Source organism: Podarcis pityusensis, assembly GCF_964106645.2.
Source record: "Podarcis pityusensis genome assembly, chromosome: 11".
In the NCBI taxonomy this organism is placed as follows: Eukaryota; Metazoa; Chordata; class Lepidosauria; order Squamata; family Lacertidae; genus Podarcis; species Podarcis pityusensis.
The window spans coordinates 9,619,309-9,638,295 of NC_138036.1; the positions used below are offsets into that span (position 1 = coordinate 9,619,309).

Below are 18,987 nucleotides of genomic sequence, written 5' to 3' on the forward strand. Positions count from 1 at the left end.
GGCGTAAAGACATGGGCTACATTGTCAAATTCGCACGCACAGTTCTTTTGATGGGTCTGGCTGTTAACCAACAGGATGGTGGTTCAAGCCCACCCAGGGACAGCTGTGGGCAGGATCCCTGCATTGAAGGGGGTTGGACTAGATGACAATTCTATGATTCTAAAATGGGCTAATCTAGTTGGGATTTGGGGACTTTACTTCCAAGAACTGGATCAAGGCAACTGAAGAGAGGCCACATCAAACAGAAGAACTAAAAGGCTGAGGAACCTCCAACTTTTTGCCACAGTAGATGCAGACACAAGTCAAACAATGATTCCTGGAAACCATCTTAGATGCCGCAACTGGACCTCGCTGTGCAGAAAGCTTAGCACACAAAGAACTGAGCAAGCAGCAAGTTCCTGGAGCCAGCAGGTGGCAGCACAAATCCACATCTCAAATCCGCATCTTTCATTCTGTTTTAAATGTAGTTAAGGGTGCTGAGAGTTGTTAGGAGACACTGGTCCTCCTCAGAGAGCTACAATTCCCAGAGTTCCCTGGAAAGAAGGATGGATGGTTAAGCCACCATGGAAATGGGAGATCTGTTGTTCCCAAGATTCTGTGGGGGAAGCCCCAGCATCTTTTAAAGGGGCACGATGCTGCTTTAAATGCATAGTGCTGACGGCAGGGGGAGGTCCTATTTTGGGAAGGGGCCATAACTCAGTGAACATGCCTTAGATGCAGAACTCAGCCTCCAGCATCTCTGTAATTCAGGGCTGACTTCAGGGTTGAGGGAGCCCTGGGCAAAGTCTCATCCCATGGCTCCCATGCTGACTGGCTCTCCAGGGCTTCCGAAATGGAATTTCTCCAGCTCTACTTGGAGATGATGGGGGTTGGATCTGAGGCCTTCTGCATCCAAGGCACGTTCTCTGCCACTAAGCTATGGCCCTTTCCTTAAACATGCCAATATTTGGCTTGGCAGCACTCATATATACACACACACTGTATTTTTCGCAGGCTGCACAGCTATCCCAGAAGCCAGAACAGCAAGAGCGATCGCTGCTTTAGCTGTGCAGCGATCCCTCTTGCTATTCTGGCTTCTGGGATAGCAACATGAAGCCTCTTCAGGGCAGCGGGAAGAACACTCCTGCCCTGAAGAGGCTTTGTGCGGCTATCCCAGAAACTGCACAGTGATCCCTCTTGCTGTTCTGGCTTCTGGGATTCAGAATTTTTTTCTTCTTTTCCTCCTCCAAAAACTAGGTGCATCTTATGGTCTGAAGCGTCTTATAGAGTGAAAAATACGGTATGTGTTTGTATGAAGAAGTCCTCCATTTACCCATCCTAAATCTTCCAAGATTCAGTTTCATCGGCTCTCCCTGAGTTCTAGCATTATGAGCGAGGGAGAAAAGCTTCTGTCTACCCATAGCTTTCTCGTCACCGTTTTGTGACACCTCAACCTTCACCGACTCCCTGCTGAATCATTTCTTCTTCTAGACTAAAAGACCTCAAGCCCTTTGATCTGTCCTTCTAGTTTTCCAACCCTTCATTCATTTAACAGAGCAATTGTTCGCTTCTCTGCTCAGACGTAAGAGGCATCTAATTCAATAGGACTTATTCTGACGAAAGTGCGTAGCCGATCTGGTACCCTCTGGGTGGGACTACAAAGCTCATCATTCCTGGGCTTTGGCCAAAACATCTCGATGGCGCAATGCTGGCTATCCCTTATGTATGTTTCCCAGCAATGCAATGTATTTTTTGAGGTGAAGCACCAAGGACTGTACACCCCTTGTTCCCACTCCCCCTGCAATCCATTCTCCATCACCCTCAACTTTTACACCGTAAGCTCCTCCATGTAGGGGGCATGCCCCTTTTGTCTATAGAAGAAAGCACCACGTCCACTGATGGGATAATAATAATAATAATAATAATAATAATAATAATAATAATAATTTATACCCCGCCCATCTGGCTGGGCTTCCCCAGCCACTCTGGGCTGCTTCCAACAAAATATTAAAATACAGTAATGCATCAAACATTAAAAGCTTCCCTAAACAGGGCTGCCTTCAGATGTCTTCTAAAAGTCTGATCGTTGTTTTTCTCTTTGACATCTGGTAGGAGGACGTTCCACAGGGCGGGTGCCACTACTGAGAAGGCCCTCTGCCTGGTTCCCTGTAACTTGGCTTCTCACGGCGAGGGAACCGCCAGAAGGCCCTCGGAGCTGGACCTCAGTGTCTGGGCAGAACAATGGGGGTGGAGACGCTACTTCAGGTATAATGGACCGAGGCTGTTTAGGGCTTTAAAGGTCAGCACCAACACTTTGAATTGTGCTCGGAAACGTACTGGGAGCCAGTGTAGGTCTTTCAAGACCGGTGTTATATGGTCTCGGCGGCCATTCCCAGTCACCAGTCTAGCTGCTGTGAACTAGTAAGCTGTAAACTAATAAGCCCAATAATTCCTCCATGTCCCACAGCTCAGCCCCATCCATTCATTCCAAGGTGAGCTGTACCGGCATGCAAGGTCACAGCTTGTGCTCTTGGAACCCGCCCTTCAGAGGGTTTGCAAACAGCGTGATGCAACCTGGGCAGGTCAGGAAAGAGCAATTGCCTCCCTCTGTGCACAATGGATTTGCAAATGGTCCCGTCATCAACTTGCATGTTGATACCAGTCCAAGGATGCATGAATCATGGCTTGGCATGATGCAGTCCTTAAAATAAAAATTTAAAAATCCACACAAAACTGCAGCAGCACTTTAAACTACTGCTACGATCTTAGCATTTGTTTTTGCAACGCCAGGGCACTTGGCACAAACCTGGTGCCACCATGGACTGGGGAACCCGTAGCGCTCTGGAGGTTGCTGAACTGCCAACCCTCCATCATCCATCACCAGGGTTCATGCTGGTTGGAGCTGATGGGAATTGGAGATCATTGATTATCTGGAGAGACATAGGTTCTCTGTCTGATTTTGGAGCCAACTTCTAAGGCCACAAAGCCATCTTAGTAGATCCCAGGAAGCCCTGCCAGACTGTAATTGGAAAGCGTCAAAACATTTTTGTTCATAAGGAAAATGAGCCTCCCAGTATAGGAGCAGTGTTACTTTAAATGTGAATTGTGACTGATGCCCACAGCGCTTCCTCAAAATTCCAGATGTGCTCACCGGCACGAAAAGGCAGACTTCACCTTGCTAAGGGTGGAAGTTAAAGCCACCCTGTTGCTGGTGGTCTTCCTAAATAGGCATCAAGTTGGCTACTGGGGGAAATGGGATGGTGAACCTTTGATATGATCTGCTAGTGCTCTTCTTGTGAATATACTTCCTCCCTAAAGTTAAGTGTGTGCATGCTCGTGAGAAAGATTCCACATCAGATCACGGGAAGCCATTGTACAGTCATACCTCGGGTTACAGACGCTTCAGGTTGCGTTTTTTGGGGTTACGGACCCACCAAAACCTGGAAGTACCAGAACAGGTTACTTCCAGGTTTCGGGGGTTGCGCATGCGCAGAAGCGCTAAATCGTGCTTTGTGCATGCGCAGAAGCACCGAATTGCGGCATGCGCAGACGCGCCGCTGTGGGTTGCGAACGCTGCAGGTTGCGAATGTGCACACCGCATGGATCATGTTTGCAACACGAGCGTCCACTGTACCACTCTATTTTGCCTTGGCCAGACTGCATTTAGAAACCTGCGTCCAGTTCGGGGTGACACAGTTCAAGAAGGATATTGATAAGATGGAACATGTGCAGAGGAGGGCAACCAAGATGATCAAGGGTCTGGAAACCAAACCTGATGAGGAATGGTTGAAGGAGCCTGGAGAAGAGGAGACATGATAGCCATCTTCAAATACCTAAGGGACTGTCATATGGAAGATGGAATAAGTATGTTTTCTGCTGCTCTGGAGTGTAGGACTTGAACCAAAGGCTTCAAGTTACAAGAAAGGAGATTCCAACTAAACGCCAGGAAGAACTTTCTGGGAGTAAGAGCTGTTCAACAATGGAGCAGACTCCCACAAGAGCTGGTGGACTCGCCTTTCTTGGATCTCATTGAGTCATCTAGTCATCTGCAGTGGTTGGACCAGATGACCCTCTTCCAACTCTACAACTCTGATTCTCTGATCTGAATGTGCACGTGTCTCTTTGAGTTTTGTATATAATGCCCTGCACTTCTTAGGAAATCCTTACTTGCTAGGTGAGGCCTGCTGTATAAAAGAGCCTTGCCATCTTTAACAGGAGAACCAGACCCTTGTTTTTGCAATGGAAATGTCAGGTGGTAGCAACAGAGAAGGTACTGTAATAGGGGTCTATTTGCATGCTAGAATATACTTCCAGCCCCCAGACTGCTGCCTGGAAAATAGAGCAGCTACAGTGAATGATTGCTGGGTACCAATGGCCTCTTGAAATTCTCTACCCTATTTGTGGAACAATATAGTGGTGGCTCCACTATTCTATTCTATTCTATTCTATTCTATTCTATTCTATTCTATTCTATTCTATTATTATAGGGATGCGGGTGGCGCTGTGGGTTAAACTACAGGGCCTAGGACTTGCCGATCAGAAGGTCGGCGGTTCGAATCCCCACGACGGGGTGAGCTCCTGTTGCTCGGTCCCTGCTCCTGCCAACCTAGCAGTTCGAAAGCACATCAAAGTGCAAGTAGATAAATAGGTACCGCCCTGGCGGGAAGGTAAACGGTGTTTCCGTGCACTGCTCTGGTTCGCCAAAAGTGGCTTAGTCATGCTGGCCACATGACCCGGAAGCTGTACACCAGCTCCCTTGGCCAATAAAGCGAGATGAGTGCTGCAACCCCAGAGTTGGACACGACTGGACCTAATGGTCAAGGGTCCCTTTACCTTTATAGTGGTGGGTGGGGGGCAGGGTACCATTTCACCATTTTTTCCAAGGGCAAGAGAAATTCTTCAGCTGTTCCTTGGGGTTGAGGGTCTTCACGAGCAGTGACAGAAACGCAGCTTCTTTCCCTAATTTTGTTTGAAGGCAGCAACAAAGGAGGGGCAATGCCTCTGGAGAAACTTCAGCGATCGCAAAAATAGGAAGCTGTCTTTCACTCAGTCAGAACATCAGTTCATCTGGTTCAGGCCTGCCTATGCTGAACGGCTGTGAAAGTCCAGGATTTCAGGCAGAAATCTTCCCCTGTCCTGCCTGGGGGTGCCAGGAATTGAACCATATCCAACATCTCTACCCCCATCGTTCAGCCTGGACGTTGAGGTCGAGCACCGAGGACCTTCTGCCGGTTCCCTCACTACAAGAAGCAAAGCTACAGGGAACCAGACAGAGGGCCTTCTCGGTGGTGGCGCCCGCCCTGTGGAACGCCCTCCCATCAGATGTCCAAGAGATAAACAACTACCTGACATTTAGAAGACATCTGAAGGCATTCCTGTTCAGGGAAGGTTTTATTGTGTGACATTTAAATGTATTTTTAATCTTTGTTGGAAGCTGCCCAGAGTGGCTGGGGAAACCCAGCCAGATGGGCGGGGTACAAATAAATTATTATTATTATTATTATTATTATTATTATTATTATTATTATTATTATTATTCTACATGCAAAGCAGATACTCTTCTACTGAGCTACGGCCCTTCCTGCCAACAGAACTTGCCAACCTGGCTTTAGAGTGAAATAAACAAGCATCGGAGCACAGTCATAAAACTAACTGCATGTGTGATGGGAAAGGGGAAAGCCCGTGCAGCGATTTGTTTCCAAACTGGCAGAGTTGGCCACAAGCGACTGCTGTTGAAATTGGTTTTTGATGTGAAGTGGCAACTGCTGATTGCTGGGGGCCTTGGCGATGGGGTGCCAAAAGCCACGCCCCAGGAACGGTGCCAAATGCACACAACCAGATTGCTATAAGGCTGCTACAAGAGGTTTCCCAAGCCTTTTCCGCCATGGTTGCCACATTCATGTCCCCTAGGTCTACTTAGCTGCTGGTGTGCAGATTGGCTACACCGCACCAGATAAACTCAAGGCCAAATGCTCACACTGAATGTGAGTAATCCCGAAAGCAACGTTGAGAGATGTGGGGTTTGTGCATCTTTCACACACTCGAGTGGCAACCATGCCCAACATCTGAGTGGGTCACAGATGCTTGCACCCCTTGCCAAAGTGAGCAAACAAACCAGGATGTCTTCTGTGAACCACTGTTCCCTGTTACACCCAAACTAGGAAACTATGGTTAATATAACAAGCCAGGATAGGAAGCCATGGTTGGGAGTTGGCTGCAGAAGGAGGGAGTGAAGCAGGAACAGCCAAAAGGCTTGTATATATTTCAGCTTACTGAACCGAAATCTGACCATGTGAGTGCTAAAGAGGCACATTGTCCTATGCACCCTCTCCATTCAACTCACACATTAACTGCAATATATACACAATATGAGAGGGACAAGGGTGGCGCTGTGGGTTAAACCACAGAGCCTAGGGCTTGCCGATCAGAAGGTCGGTGGTTTGAATCCCTGCGACGGGGTGAGCTCCCATTGTTCGGTCCCTGCTCCTGCCAACCTAGCAGTTTGAAAGCACGTCAAAGTGCAAGTAGATAAATAGGTACCGCTCCGGCGGGAAGGTAAACGGCGTTTCCATGCGCTGCTCTGATTTGCCAGAAGTGGCTTAGTCATGCTGGCCACATGACCCGGAAGCTGTACGCTGGCTCCCTCGGCCAATAAAGCGAGAAGAGCGCCGCAACCCCAGAGTTGGCCACGACTGGACCTAATGGTCAGGGGTCCCTTTACCTTTACCTTTTATACACAATGTCTCCAGCTAGCTAGCTAGCATTAGATAAAATGTAAATATGTTTCTATTGGTGGGAATGTTAATGTCATGCTATGTTATGGAGGTGATCATTTCTATAAAAGAAAATTCTCAACAGCAGCTTTAGATGCTGTTTCTTGTACTTGGCACCAGATTGATGCAACTCTCTGGGGAAAAAACACTCCCTTGCCTGATCTCATTGGTTCCCACACATATCCTTAGGGGAGCGTGAGACTGGGGTTTGCCCCTGCCCCCAGCACCAGGGGCTTTCAGCAGCTTCTACAGGCCTAACCTTCTTCTGCAGAAGAACCCTTTCAAAAATCCTCCTGGCGAATTAAATTGGACTGCAGAGGCAAATCAATTCCCAGGCCTGTTCTCGCAGATGATAATTAATGGTTAATGAGCACGGTCTTTTAGCATAATAATACTCTCAACCAGAACATGATATTGGAGATTACAACTGGGAGACGGAGACACTGATTCCAGGCAGCAGCTTTCTGGGGGCGTCTCTGACTTTCTTCACTGCCTCCCCTTTCTCATCGCCAGCCGGCATGAGGTTGACTTAGCCTGTTAATAAAGGCACTCAGACGGCATCAGCTCCCAGTCCTAGAGGGCTCTCAGGCAACTCATTCCCTCATGCCTGTCCTTCCTCACCAAGTCTACCTCCTCACTGCAGCAAGAGGGAGGGCTCTTGTCAAAGAATCATAGAATCATCGTAGAGCTGAAAGGGACCCTGAGGGTCATCTGAAGGAGCGTCTCCACCCCCATCGTTCTGCCCAGACACTGAGGTCCAGCGCCGAGGGCCTTCTGGCGGTTCCCTCACTGCGAGAAGCCAAGTTACAGGGAACCAGGCAGAGGGCCTTCTCAGTAGTGGCACCCGTCCTGTGGAACACCCCCCACCAGATGTCAAAGAGAAAAACAACTACCAGACTTTTAGAAGACATCTGAAGGCAGCCCTGTTTAGGGAAGCTTTTAATGTTTAATTGATTACTGTATTTTAATATTCTGTTGGAAGCCACCCAGAGTGGCTGGGGAAGCCCAGCCAGATGGGTGGGGTATAAATAATAAATTATTATTATTAGTAGTAGTAGTATTTAGTCCAACGTCCTGCAATGCAGGAATCTTTTGCTCAACCTGGAGCTTGAACCCACGACCCTGAGATTACGAGTCCTGTGCTCTACCGACTGAGCTATCCCAAGGACTGGTGGGCTTCTGCTGAGGTGTGAGCCCTAAGCAGACGCCCAACTTTGCCATTACCCAAGTTCCCATAGTGTACAAGTGACGCTATTAAAAACAGACTTGGGCCACACCTGCACCATCCATTTAAAGCACTATTATATCACTTTAAACAACCACGGTTTCCCCAACAGAATCCTGTAAACTGTGGTTTGTTAGGAGTACAGAGTGTTTGTTAAGTGCTCTGAGAGTTTTTAGGAGACTCCTATTCGAACTGATTTCTTTGCACTGAGGAATTCTTTATGCAAAGATGAGAAACATATTTTTCTCCAGAAGCTGTTTAACTTCAGCTTCCATCATCCCTGACCTTTCAACCTTTTAATTGGGGTTGATGGCAGTGGGAGCCCAGTGACACCTGTGGGTCTACATTTTCTCCATCCTTGGGCCAAGGCATTGGACTAAGACCCGGGAGATCATGGTTCAGGACCCCAGTTGCGCATGGCACCTACTGAATCTTTTCCCAACCTACCTGTCAGGGTTGCTGTGAGGATTAAGATGGGGTGGGGGAGGAAATAACTACCGTATTTTTCACTCTATAAGACACACCAGACCATAAGACGCACCTAGTTTTTGGAGGAGGAAAACAAGAAAAAATAATATTCTGAATCTCAGAAGCCAGAACAGCAAGAGGGATCGCTGCGCAGTGATCCCTCTTGCTGTTCTGGCTTCTGGGATAGCTGCGCAGCCTTTATTCACTCCATAAGATGCACACACATTTCCTCTTACTTTTTGGGAGGGGAAAAGTGAGTCTTATAGAGCAAAAAATACAGTACATACGACAGCCTGAAGTCTTTGTAAACAGAACAGGATAAAGCATGCACTCATTATATACCGCATAGGAAAAAACCTTATAACTGCTGGGTTGTCTAGTATTTTTTTAACTTGTGCAGACCTGGTAAATCGGACTTCACAGATATTGCACATATATGGCTTTTCCCCCGTGTGGGTCCTCATGTGCCGCGGCAGCTTCCCGGCTCCCATGATTATTTTGTTGCAGATGGGGCACTGCTGGGAAGCCTTGGGCTTGATCTTCCTCTCTTCCGGCCACCGAGGAAAGACTCCCCCAAAATGGGCAGCGCTGAGGAAGTTCAGGTAGGCTCCGTAATCATTCTCCGCCTTGATGTGCCCCAAATGGGTCACTGGGTTGTTGGCAAACATGTCCTTGAAGAGGTCGTTGGGGAACGGGGCAGGAGAAGGTTCCTCCTTCTCCTCCTCCTTGATCTTCCTCTTCCGGATGACCAGATCCAACGGGCCATTGTCCACCTGCTGCTCCTCCACCTGGGAAAAGGCGCCAAAGTCTCCGTTCCACAAATGCGGGAAGAGGTCAGGAACAAAGGGAGACAGAGCCGGCCTCCGTTCTGGGATGCTAGATTTAGGGTACAAGTTCTCTCTTAGGAGGGACTCAATGGAGAAGTCTCTTATCACGCCCAAGGAGCCATTGGAGTTGTTAGCCTGAAAATGGTTAGAAAACCCGCTTGGTCTCTCCGAGTAAGCTTCCTCTGCGAGGTCAGATTTGGAAGGACTTTGGTGACAGCCGACATCTTGGACATCTGGTAGGTTCTGGTTTGTGAAGTCTCCCACGTCCTCTTCTTCCTCGTCCTCCTCTTCTTCCTCGTCCTCCTCTTCTTCCTCCTCCTCCTCCTCCCTCTCGTCTCCCTCCTCCAAACTGGGCTCCATGATTTCTAGGCAGACATTGATGACACACTGGATCTCCAGCATCCTGGCTGCGTTGAGGATGTGCTTGAGGTTTGAGGTGGTGATGGTGAGGGTCGAGGTATAGGCAAACTCGAGGATTGCCGAAAGTGCTTCAGGCTTAACAAAGTCAATCTCGTAAACATAGGGCTGGTCTGCTAAAGTGCCGGTAGTGAAGAGTTTCTTAAAATATTGGCTACAGGCAGCCAGGACAGACTTGTGGGTCCTGTATTCTTGGTCCTGGACAATGAGGATGACATCGCAGAGGAGGCCGTTGTGCCGCTGCTCGTTTAAGCCGCAAAGGACTTCGCTGCTGTGGTTTGGGAATGGGATCCCTATAAGGTCTTCAATGCCATTGGCCATATTCTCACTTAGAGCCCTAGGATGAAACACACACACAGATACAAAATGAATTAGCGCATTCGTATTTATCCTTGAAGACAGCAGAGGCACAAAATCCCCAGAAAGAAAAATCTTTCAAAACCTGGGACTCAATCTGTCTTTCGATACAGGCAATTGATCACCATCACCGCCATCTTTTAAGGGATTTCTAGATCGCTTTATAACCTCCCAAGAAGGATTGCTTGCAACCGATCAGCCCAACACAGCGCTCACATTTGAAAATTTAAAATAGTGGTAAAAGCAATGCAAAACATCAGGATAAAAGCAACAGACAAAACAGTTCTGAAATGGAAGGGCCATTTAGAGTGTTCCTAAAGGCCAACAGAGAGGGAGTTGTGCAAATTTTCCTGTGCTGGGCATGCCAGAACAGGACCACCTCAGAGAATGATGCTCTGATCCTGGGACTTATCAACCTCACTGTTTTCAATGCAAGAGCCGGATGCCCACGAATCCAGTCAATTCATTGGCCTACCCAGTTTTGCTCCTGGTCCTGCCCACCCTGCTACGTGGCCCCTGGAAGGTTTCTCCAGAATTTACTATTTCCCCATGTGACGTTAACATATGAGAGAGTGCTGGAGGTGAAATAGTTAAACAGGCTGCCCAGTCAGAATCCAGGGGGTGGAGTCAGAGGGACTATAAAACCAGCTCTGGGAGGGGTGAAGTGAGGAGTTCGTTGGGTGGTAGGCTGGAGTGGGAGTGAATTGGGATAGAGTCTGTGGGTAGGTTGAGTTGGTGTAGCAAAATAGGCTGAGTCAGGAACAGTTAGGGGCTAGGTAGACAAGTAAATATCTGAGAGGTGGTTTAGAGTGAGAGCAGGGAGCAGAAGTTATAGGTCTGGATAGGCACCCCATGAATGTAATTGACTGATACTGTTTATGAAACCACACGCTTGTTAAACTGCAATAAATAAACAAAAGTTTATGTTTCAATTTAACCATGACTGGACTCAGTATTTTACCAGGTAGGGCATGGCTGGTGGCAGCGAGAAATAAAGTGGTGGCACAGGGATCACCCTGTGTGATTGCCACACCCCACCCCATCAATATTGCCATGATTACCCAGGCTATAGATTCCAGCTTACGTTGACACTGAATTTTTGTTTCCCGTCCCTAGCACAAAGCGTCCCCCGCCACCTTCCCACAAAGGTGCCTCCCTGCCCTTCCTGTCTCTGCTTCCCCACCCCAGATGCCCATCTATCATCTCACTACTCCTGCGGTCCTTATCGCCGCCCCATCTTTGCTCCTTCAGAAAGCACATTAAGGGAATCACGATTAACATCGTTGGCTGCTCCCAGGTGCCCCAGACACATCGTGTCTCGCCGTGCGCTAGGCATTGAATTCCTTGTTCTGTCCTTCAAGGCCCTCCGTGATCTCATCCCATACCCTGCCTTGCACTCTTCCCTCCCTCCCCTCCTCTGTCTGCTCTCGGTCTTTATTTAGACTGTTCCCGACAAATGGAGCCGCCTCCCATTATTCTCCTGTGCCTTCGGCCTCCACCTTCATTTAATTATCCCTGCCGCTGCACTCCTCCTTGGTCGCAGTGTCTCCCACATCCTTCCATCCCCTGAAATACTTGTTTTGTGCCGCATGGGTTTTTCAAGCACAGAGGGTGCAGCTTCACTGCGTGAGTGAAGCACAATCTTCGTTCCAAATTCGGGGTTATGGGCGCAACTCTTGCTCGGATGCAGAGGGTCGGGCAGGGGCCCAGCAACACACCTGAGCATTGCAGCACAGCAAAGTTGCCCCAAGAGGTTGGGGCAGCACAGAGCGTGTTGTCTGCCTGCCTGTGTCCTGCGACAGGGGCAAGCTGACTCCTCTGTGCACTTGCTTTCAGAGGCATTGCACAATATAACAGCAGCAGCAGCAGCAATTTATTTATTAGCCTCCCATATAAAATCTAGGGCTTTTTTTGTGAATTGGCGGCACCATTTTGCCTACATACGGAGCCACGTTCCAAGAAAGAATTTGCTGATAGTGTGTATGATGGTGGTCAGGATAATAAGGTACCCTTACGTGCATTTAACATTTGCACATTCAGCTTTGCAGGCTAGGCATTTTTTTTTAAAAAAAATAAAAATTAAAAGGCAGGCAGCCGTCTGGGGTGGGGGGTGGGGAGACACCCTTTGGCAATCCTGCATTTTCACCCAAAGTGTTTTGGTATACACCGTTTGCCTTTAAGGATAAGCCTGAGGTGTATTGGTGAAAATGACATAGAAGTTTCCATTGCTGTGTATGAGGGGGAATTGGTTTGCAAAAATGTGTACATTAGGCAATACGGTGGTACCTCAGGTTGCATACACTTCAGGTTAAATACGCTTCAGGTTACAGACTCCGCTAACCCAGAAATAGTGCTTCAGGTTAAGAACTTTGCTTCAGGATGAGAACAGAAATTGTGCTCCGGCGGAGTGGCGGCAGCAGGAGGCCCCATTAGCTAAAGTGGTGCTTCAGGTTAAGAACAGTTTCAGGTTAAGAACGGACCTCCAGAACGAATTAAGTACTTAACCCGAGGTACCACTGTATTGCACATAACATCCCAAGACTGGGAAAATGAGAAACTGAGAGAAACCAAAATGGGTGGTTTTTCCCATTCCTACAGGCTAAAGATGCACTGCAACTGTGCTGAAGAGCACACATTTTCTCTTAAGATCTAAACAGGGTCAGCCATGGAAGGAGTCAGTGCTAACTTTTGTATCTGGAATATTTTCTATTGGGAAGTGAGCGATAAGTAGGGATGGATGAATCTCACTTTCACAAGTTTTTGCCCTGTGTTCCAATTCATTTCTACATTAACCTGCAATTAGAAACATAAACTTTCCCTCAAAAGATGTATTTTCAGCACTGTTGCTGCTTTTGGGGCGAGCTGTTACCACTTGCAAATTGTACAGACTGCTCCCCTCTGTACAGGTGGAAGGAAGTTCTCTGCTCCCAGAAAATTAGCTGTTGAGGAACGGGCTAGGCCAGAAACCTTTCTCCCTGGCATTTTAGCTTTCTTTGTGCAGGAAACCCCTTCGCATGTAGAAGCCCTCAGCCGTGTGAGCTCCTATCCCACAATCTGACACAGCAAAGCCCACGCGCAGGTCTGCCTGTGAGAACAACATAGCCCAGGTGGGAAAAGGGGTGCCCTTAAAAACAGGTTTCTGCACATAAGGATGTCTTTTTTGCTGAATACAACCAAGGAAGTATCACGAAGGGCATTTATTAGGTGATTTCCCAAGGTTTAAGGTGTCTCGAGTTAATGGTTTAAAACAAAACTTAAATGATACAGAAAACGCGGATTTAACACCACCAGAAAAACCCCAATAACCAGCCAAGCCAAAAGCTGCTGTTTTGCTTTTAATTGTTTGCTTGTTTTTATCCTGTATTTTATTCTGTGAACCGCCCTGAGATCTTAACGATGAAGGGCGGTGTATAAATCCTAATAAATTAAATTAATTGAGGAAGGTTGGCTTGCAAGAGCAGCTGCTCTCGGTTGCTGCTTCCATCCCATCTCCCAAGGCCGGCCGTCCTTCTCCCACACAGTAATTGCCAAGCAAGAGAGGCTGGCTGGCTGGGAGTGTGGGCAGTGGGCATGGCGCAGAGAGATAACCTCAAGGTCTCAGCTGCTGATTGATCTTCTGTGGGCGGGAGGGAAGTGGCACGCTTGAGGAAGCCCACGCCATAAACATCAGACTGTTCTGCAATCAGAACACATTCCTTTCCCTCCGTACCCTGAGACAAGCTCCCCTGGACTTTTCAAGGTAGAAGAGTTGTTTAAGATGCACCAGCCATCGAAGTCGGTTCTAGGTTTCCAGCAGTGGCAGGGCAGAGAGGTCTCCAAATCTCTTTCACACGTGTCCAACATGTATGTTTGCTGGTGCCTCTGGTTGTTGCTTGGCTGCTTTTCGTTTCTTTGTTTTGCTACGTTTCTGAGTAAGGAAGCATAAGCCATCCACAAGACCAGAAAGGAAAAGAAGGTTTTCTCATTCTTAGAGCCAAACAACATGTGATGTTAAGTGCACAGGTAAAGGTAAAGGTACCCTGACCATTAGGTCCAGTCGTGGCTGACTCTGGGGTTGCGGTGCTCATCTCGCTTTATTGGCTGAGGGAGCCGGAGTCCAGCTTCCGGGTCATGTGGCCAGCATGACTAAGCCGCTTCTGGCGAACTAGAGCAGAGCATGGAAACACCGTTTACCTTCCCGCCAGAGTGGTACCTGTTTATCTGCTTGCACTGCATGCTTTTGAACTGCTAGGTTGGCAGGAGCAGGGACTGAGCAACGGGAGCTCACCCTGTCGCGGGGATTCGAACCGCCGACTTTCCGATCGGCAAGCCCTAGGCTCTGTGGTTTAACCCACAGCGTACATTATGAGCATGCATTTGCATGCATGCTTTACCCCAGCATATGCATTTTATGTACACGTTGCTTGGCTGGAGAACTGCACTGCCAAATTTAGAGAAGGGCAAATTAGTTGGCTGCATTTCGTTTCACATTTTGTTTCGGAAAGAGGCTTAGTTAGGCTCTCTTTTCAATGCAAACCGAATCGAATTTATCCCCCAACCCTAATGCTCTGTCTCTATCTCTGCGCAGTTCAGTGTCTTCCACCCAGGCACCTAGAGGGCTATGCCTGTTTACCTGCAGCAAAAGAACTGCACTCTCCACACAGACTCCCACCCCACCCCTCAGATCATTTGCTAATTATCCCAACTATCCCTCTAAACAACATTGACATAAGTCTGGAGAAAAGGCCTCTCCCAGCCGCCCTTTGGCCAGCCTGACAATTCGACAGCTGTGTTGCTCTGCACTGCTGGACAGGATGCAACAGCCGGCTCTGCAGTGACCTTCAAAATCTCATGCCCTTCAGGGTGAAACTGGCAGAAACCGAGACAGAGCGAGAGAGAGAGGGATGAAGGTGACACCTAATAGCAAGCTGGCCATTTCTCTTCCTAGCCCCTTTCTGTTTTATTTATTAACTGGGCAGTCCTATCCAAGGCTACTCAGAAGTCAGTCCTGTTTTGTTCTGCTGGGCGTGCTCCTTGCTAAGAGTGCAATTAAGTGATGCCTTTGGGGGCTTGCTACCACCCAAGATGGCTTACGGCAGAGAATTAAAACCCTGCAACAATTTTATTTATTTTTAAAATCCAAATAATACACCCCAGTGGCAAAAGCTAAAAGCCGCAGCTTAAAACCCAACTCGCAATACTTTTCACTGAATGGAGATTTGAACAATTTGGTTTTTATGTTACATATGAAAACTAATGAGGAAGGAGCCATTTGAACTTCTTCTAGGAAGAGCTCCAGGGATATGGGGCCACCAACGAAAAGACCGCATCTCTAGTACACACTATTTTGATGAATGTTGACAGCAGGTCTACAAGTGGGGATTCAGAGGCCAATCTTGGGCCTGGGGGGGCAGTTTATATGGGTGCAGGCGTTCCTTCAAATAATCTGCTCCCAAACTGTTTCAGTCCCAGTCTTCACTGGCCTGGCTCTCTTCAGATGTTTTGAACCACAGCCCTCATCAGCCACAGCTTGCTCACAATTAAAGCTTTAGTGTCAACATGCAACAAACAATAACATGGCATGGGGGTTTGGAAGAATATGTGTCTGCATGTTTATCCATTAATAATCTTTCCTTTTCCGTTTTTGTATCTTCCGACAACTGGACTCGTCACATATAAAAGCCTGAATTAAGTATAATCGTGTGCTGGTACCCACTGATTGGCCATTAACACCCCAAAGGGGTGGGATCCAGAGGATTGTTTTGTCTTCCTTTTGTTCATATTCGTTTTGTATGTTGCAGGATGCGCGCCAACTGGAAGCAAAACAGCACATCCACCTGGAAACCTTTCCAGGTACAAACAGTATCAGAAGCAGGATTGCGTATGACTGCCCCGATATCATCATGAGCGCAAATTGTTGTGGCTGCACAATACAAAGGACGCTGGAGGGTCCTAAGTACAGTCGTACCTTGGATGTCAAACGCCTTGGTACTCGGATGTTTTGGCTTCCGAACGCCGCAAACCCGGAAGTGAGTGTTCCGGTTTGCAAACATTTTTGGGAAGCCAAACATCCGACGTGGCTTCCATGGCTTCCGATTGAGTGCAGGAAGCTCCTGCGGCCAATCGGAAGCCACGCCTTGGTTTTTGAATCTTTCCAGGAGTCCTGGAACGGATTAAGTTTGACAACCAAGGTACCACTGTACAGGCAACTGCAATAAGTGCATACTGCTGTGTCCACATTTCTCTCTTCCTCCTCAGTTGCCGCACGCATCTTGATTTATAGACTGCATGACTCTTCGGCATGGGCAGACTTTGGTAATTCAAATTTCAGCAGCACCCTATGCAAGGTCAAAATGTGCCCCCCGCCACCTCTCGCCTTCTGTTGTACGCGTTCAGTACATCATAGTTACGCTGAAGTGTGGCGCCCCCTCTGCGGCTCAGTGCCCAGTATGGGGGAACCTGCCATGCTCCCTGAAATCCACCTCTGCTTTGGGGTAGGGACCTGTTCTCTTAAATCGTGCAAACCACCTTACACATGGACAACGCTCTGTAGAACCTGATAATCATCTACACCAGCAGGAGACACCTGGTGCCCTTCAAATGTTGTGGATCACAACTCTCTTAATTCATCACCATAAGCCACGTTGGCCAAGGCTGATGGAAGTTGTGGCCCATATACCTGAAGGAGCATCTCCACCCCCATCATGGACACAGAGGTCCAGACCCGAGGACCTTCTGGCAGTTCCCTCGCTGCGAGAAGTGAAGCTACAGGGAACCAGGCAGAGGGCCTTCTCGGTAGTGGCGCCCACCCTGTGGAATGCCCTCCCATCAGATGTCAAAGAGATAAACAACTACCTGACATTTAGAAGACATCTGAAGGCAGCCCTGTTTAGGGAAGTTTTTAATGTTTGATATTTTATCATGTTTTAATATTCTGTTGGAAACCACCCAGAGTGGCTGCGGAGGCCTGGCCACATGGGCAAGGTATAAGTAATATTATTATTATTATTATTATTATTATTATTATTATTATTATTACATTTGGAGGGCACTATATTGCCTGCCCCTGTCCTACACTTTAAGTTGATGCCACATGCATTTCTTCTTTACAACCAAATGGCGTGTCCTAAAAGATGGGACTTTGCTCCTGCTAGAAGAGGTACAGCCTGTCTGGCAAAGCTTCCTCGTGGGTAGAGTGGCCTTGTTACAGAGCACCGTCCTCTATTAGAAAGGCGGCTTGGTTCAGTTTGAAGATGAAGAACCTAAACAAGGGAGAGCAGGAGGGAGCTTTGAAGCTCCACATCCCAGTTAGTAGCAACTGGATAGCAGGCTTTCACCTGGTCCCAATCTTCCCAGCTATGACAAGACGCATGTCTAATTTAAATGACTGCACAGGGGCATCTTACCCATAGAGGCTAGTGGTGTGGGGCGCCGGGGCGCCAAGTTCTGGAGGGCGCCAGGGAAGAGGCGGAGGCTGGACGCGGCACCTCCCGGCATCAGCTCGCCGCCCTCACCCACCTCTGCCATGCCACGCCGAAGCAGCGCTGCACCCGGAGCCTCCGTCTGCCATGGCCACCGTGGCACAAAGTGGCCAGCTGAACCGTGAGGCCCTGCGTCCAGCCTCTGCCTCTTCCCCGCCGGAGGAGCCGCCCTCCAGCCACTGCCCGCCTCCTCCAGCCCTGCCGGCAGCACCATCCTCCCTAAAAAAAAATGCTGGGAAACGGGGAGAGGGGGCCGCCAGAGGGAGCTTTGCACCACGGCGCCAGATATGCTTAAGACGGCCCTGTGACTGCAATTGTTTCTTAATTTGCAAATAAGTTAGCACATGTGCATTTTTATGCAAAACGGTGCTCGCTTTTTGAGGAGCGATGAGGAAAGGCATGCCCTACGCACAGGGCTTATGGGAGACACTTGTGCAGGAAGGGGTCAAAAATTGTTGAACGAGAGCCCGGTCTTTGTAGTGGTTCAGGAACGGACTCTGTACATGGAGAGAGTGTGTATGACCTGAAAGAGCTTTGGTTGGGAGCAGCCTTCTCCGTTCTGCATATAAAAACGGCAGCCATCACTGGCTGAAAATAAACTTCAAGCCAGTCTGTACAGGGCTGGGGTTTGAAATTCAAGCTTGCAAGGTAAAAACCAGAATCCATTAATCCGCCGAGACGCCCACTCCCCCGAGCCACGAAGCATTCCAAGCGAGGCAGGCTTTGGCTCATAAATCTCCTGAACCGCCTTATGAGCACCAGCAATCAACAACCCTCCCTCTGCTCTCTCTTTCGTCCCCCCCCCCGCCACTCCTCCAACGCACACACACACCCAACCAACCAACCACACAACACCACAAGATCACAGCCGGAGGGGGAAACCTGCCATTGTCTCTCCTTTTGGCATGTGGGGCTCAGGCCAAGTTTGTTATTGCAAACCTCCCCTGGACACACCCTGGAGACTATATTTGCGAAACCGCAGCCAAACCCACCCCGGCCTCTGAAAGAGGCTTTGCTTTGTAATCTGCAGTGCTTCGAGATTTATCTCGGGGTTTGTCCTGTCCCTACTCCACCCCTCTTTTCAACTTCAGCTCCTCTGCTGTGAAAAATTGCCTACCACAGAGAAGCAATAGTGCAGCCGGTATTTATTTATTTCTTTAAGGGAGAGCAAGTAAAGAGAGAGGGGGAAAAATATGTGTAAAAATGGGGTTGCCCTCTGGAGTGTTCTTGTTCAGGGCTGCAGCCATTCAGCCCTGGCCCCTTTCCCAGATACTCCCTTCCATTCCCACCTCACCCATGGTGTTCCGCTTTCCCCCTCAGACAGCATTCTGTGCCCAAGTAGCGTGCTCCATCTTCATCTAGTGCAGCCTTTCTCAACCTGTGGGTCCCCAGATGTTGTTGAACTACAACTCCCATCACCCCTAGCTCAGGGATGATGGGAGTTGTAGTCCAACAACAGCTGGGGACCCACAGGTTGAGAA

General features: G+C 48.6%; 1 protein-coding gene and 1 long non-coding RNA gene across 4 annotated transcripts in view; one reads left to right on the forward strand and one right to left on the reverse strand.

Annotated features, from left to right (window-relative positions):
- Positions 1–18,987, reverse strand: part of ZBTB7C (zinc finger and BTB domain containing 7C) — a 248,701-nt gene that overhangs the window by 8,919 nt on the left and 220,795 nt on the right. For all 3 annotated transcript variants that reach the window (XM_080973493.1, XM_080973491.1, XM_080973492.1), the window contains one exon: positions 8,848–10,026. In XM_080973493.1, coding sequence (XP_080829619.1) covers positions 8,848–10,026 — 1,179 coding nt within the window. The remainder of the gene's footprint in view (positions 1–8,847; positions 10,027–18,987) is intronic.
- The window catches only part of LOC308458825, a 470,973-nt gene continuing 453,207 nt past the window's right edge, over positions 1,222–18,987 (forward strand). The window contains exon 1 of the long non-coding RNA XR_013977705.1: positions 1,222–1,279. This is a non-coding gene — a long non-coding RNA (uncharacterized lncRNA). The remainder of the gene's footprint in view (positions 1,280–18,987) is intronic.